The sequence below is a fragment of the Mus pahari genome, chromosome 14 (genome assembly GCF_900095145.1).
Source record: "Mus pahari chromosome 14, PAHARI_EIJ_v1.1, whole genome shotgun sequence".
NCBI lineage: Eukaryota > Metazoa > Chordata > Mammalia > Rodentia > Muridae > Mus > Mus pahari.
The window spans coordinates 72,617,575-72,621,218 of record NC_034603.1 but is presented as its reverse complement, the minus strand read 5'-3'; the positions used below and the strand labels follow the sequence as shown (position 1 = coordinate 72,621,218).

The following is a 3,644-nucleotide window of genomic DNA, read 5'->3' as shown; positions in this document are numbered from 1 at the left end:
AAAAAAAAAAAAAAAAAAAAAAAAAAAAAAATCAGGCCTATTTTTAATCACAATACACATCCTTAAACAGAAGACGTGAAGCTCAGAAATGATACATCACCTGAGCTCAATTATCTCGTGGTTTTGTTTGTAAGGGCCTCACTTTGTAGACGTGCTGCTCTTGAAGTCACCATGAAACACTTGCTTCAATTTTCCTGCCTCAGCCTTCTGAGGACTGTTATTAAAGGCATGTACCACCTTGCCCTCCCTTATCTTGAGCATGTGCAAGAGTGTATGGTACATGCACAAATCTATGCAGGTGTGCACACTTGTGCACGTGTCCTGCTCCATCGCCATCTATGTAGCTGTGTCTGACCTGGAATTGGCTATGCAGACCAGACTGGCACGGAGATCTCTGCTTCTGCCTGGAGGGCAAGGATTAAAGGCCTGTGCCACCATGGTAGCTAACTCCTCCTCCTCAGTGAGCCTGGAGCCATGTCCTAGTAATCCTTCTGTCTCTGCCCCCACAGTACTGAGGCTTGCAGATGTGGGGACATGCTCTGCTTTATCTTTTTTGTGAGTGCTAAAATCCTAACTCAGGTCCTTGTGCTTGCACCAAGAGCAGTCTGACCCACTAAGCCACCTCTCTAGTCTCCCAGCTCTTAATCAATGTAGAATTCTGGAACAAATAGTTAAAACCCACAGTTATTTAAATGTTCTAAGCCTGCCCATCCTCAGCCTGTTTTTATTTCCCTGGGTCATCATCATTAAAAGTAATAAATTGAAGCAATGATTATGATGTTAGAAAATTTAACAATCTCAGCCTCTTTTATTTACTTAGGGTTCATTTATTTATTCATTCAACTTATTTACTTCTTATTGGGGGGGGGGTTGAGACAGGGTTTCTTTGTGTAGCCCTGGCTGTCCTTGAACTCAGAAATCCACCTGCCTCTGCCTCCCAAGTGCTAGGATTAAAGGCGTGCGCCACCGCTGCTCAGCTGTTTGTTTCTTTATAGGCAGGATCTTTCTACATGGCACTGGCTATTCTGAAACTCATTATGTAGACGAGGCTGGCCTCAAATTCATTCAGACCCATCTACCTCTGCCTCCTGAGTGCCAGGATTAAATATATATGCGGCCATATGTATAAATATATATATGTATGCTAGTTCAGAAACCCTCTATCTTACTTTTCATTATAGAAAAATACTCAAAAATACTTAAAATAAAACACTCAAACAACCAACCAAGTAACCACCCTCCAGTTTTAATCTTTACTCATATACAACTGTCATCCCCCATCCCCCCCCAAGTTGAGGACCGAACCTAGGGCCTTGCGCTTGCTAGACAAGTGCTCTACCACTGAGCTAAATCCCCAACCCCACATAACTGTTTATATTATCTAATAAGCTATTTTGGGGCAAAGCATTATATGATTTTTATTTCAATTTTAATTGATGATTTATTTTATTTTATTTTTTTAATAAATTGGCAAAAATAGCACCAGGTTGCAATGAGACAGAGTCTCAGGGCCTCACTGTATACCTGGATAACCTGGAACTCACTATTTAAACCAGGCTGGCTTTATACTCACAGAGATCTACCTGCATCTGCCTCCTAGTGCTGGGATTAAAGTATGCACTACTATAAATGGTATATTCTATTATTTTTAATAGCTATTTTAAACGAGAGAGAGAGAGAGAGAGAGAGAGAGAGAGAGAGAGAGAGAGAAAGAGAGAGAGAATATGAATGTCCACATGTTTTAAAAAGAACATGGTAACATGTACAGTACAAAGCTTGAGTGCAAGTCCCATACAATAGAGGTGCAAACCTCTTTCCCAGAGGTACCAACTCTGTACATTTTTGTGTCACTTAGTCATATTAACCCACACTATCTCCCAAGTTGAGTTAACACTATAAATGTAACCTATATTTTAAAGCTAGAATTTTAAGGTTTTAACTTAGAAACTGGCTCTTGACTATAGGCACCACTTCCCCAAGCACACAGAGAAACAGAAAAGCAGCTCATTGTCCACCTAGCAATCAGCAGATCAGTGAGGAGAGCAGGGCTCATTCCGCATGTTCTGAATGGCATGCCCTTCATCTGCTTCCACTGGAGCTCCTCATCACTGGAAAGAATTCTAAGCCTGAGGCCTGCTCAGGCTGAGATAGACAGCTACTTACCTCTCGTGTGCTAAGAGGCTGTTTAGGTTAAGAACCACTTAAGGCACATTAATGTGGCTTTGTGTAACCACCTCAGAAGGGGATAAAAACCACAAGGTCACAACCGCAAAATCACATGCCCCAGGCACAGGTATGCTTTATGATTCTCACTGTAGAAAGTAATAGTGAAAAGCCAGTAGCAGGCATGAGTGCTCCCAGAACTGTGAGGCAGAGCTGGGTGGGGTCAGGTGACTGGGAGCAGGTGACAGGGCTCAGAAGGAAGGCGCCTCAAACCCTTTAGGACATGCTAACAAACAGGAATATAAGGAATCTATAGATTTGGTTTTTGTTTTGTTTTAGCCCTATCCTTAATTCTTGACTTGACCATTCTTAATTAATTAAACCACTTAATTCTTGACTCACCATCCTAGAAACGGATCTCATTTATTAACACAAGGAGAGGCTTCTACTTGAACTGTAAAGAATTCAAGGCCATTTTTTTTAGGCAACTAAACAACTCTGTTCTCTGCTGGCTTGTACAGTCAGCACTGGGTAATAAGCACACATCTCTAAGGGATAGACTATACAAGCACTCTCTCAAGGGTTTTCAAGAACAGAAAGAAAATAGAAGAGAAATTGATATAGAAAAATCAAACTGCTACAATGTCTGTATTTCTGTCTCAGCAAACTACACAAGATTAATTGTTAGTCACGGAGGAGTCAGCACAGCAGAGCCACACCCCACCAGCCGGTTTGGCAGACTTCCTAGATACCTACCAGTAAGTACCAGCACCTTGTGACGTCAGCTCCATGCCATCCACCGAATTGTAACTATCATCATCCATGATCTTGGAAAGACCAAAATCTGTAATTTTTATCTCTCCACATGCTGTACCATTTACTAAAAGAATATTACCTAAAAAGATAAAAACCTTTATGAATAAACTGAGACTTCTTTATTAAGAGAAAAGACACACAAGAAGGGAACAAATGAACTCTAAATCTTTGGAATAAAACAGTCTAATTCTAAGTTTGGGAGAATCTTCAGTGTCCACTGGAAATTTCCATTTTCTTAGAATTGCCTGTTTAATGTGCCAAAACCTACACTGGGCACTGGAAATAAAAATGTCCTGCCTAAGTAAAATATTACTGTATAGTTGAATTTTTTAGGAGGAGGAGGAAGAGGAGGACGAAGAGGAGGATGAAGAGGAGAAGGAGGAGGAGGAGGGGGAAAAGGGGGAGGGGAGGGAAGGAAAAAAATGGTGGGAAAATTTCATATGAACTTTCAGTGTGCTCTCTACTAGCAAGCCCAGAACAGCAATTTCAGGAAGGGGGGGGGGGGCAAATGTAAAGAAAACATTCTTGGGAATCAAAAATGGTGCCACAGCGCCACCTATAGGCCCTATAGCAGGAAAAGTATAGTGACTTCTAGAGATAGACCTGTGAGTGGCTAAACTGGTGGTGCATGCCTTTAATCCCAGCACTTGGGAGGCAGAGGCAGG

At 41.6% G+C, this 3,644-nt stretch overlaps 1 protein-coding gene across 8 annotated transcripts in view; it reads right to left on the bottom strand.

Annotated features, from left to right (window-relative positions):
* The window catches only part of Tlk2 (tousled like kinase 2), a 97,218-nt gene that overhangs the window by 8,410 nt on the left and 85,164 nt on the right, over positions 1-3,644 (bottom strand). For all 8 annotated transcript variants that reach the window (XM_029545709.1, XM_021212103.1, XM_029545712.1 and 5 more), the window contains one exon: positions 2,920-3,058. In XM_029545709.1, the coding sequence (XP_029401569.1) occupies positions 2,920-3,058 (139 nt within the window). The remainder of the gene's footprint in view (positions 1-2,919; positions 3,059-3,644) is intronic.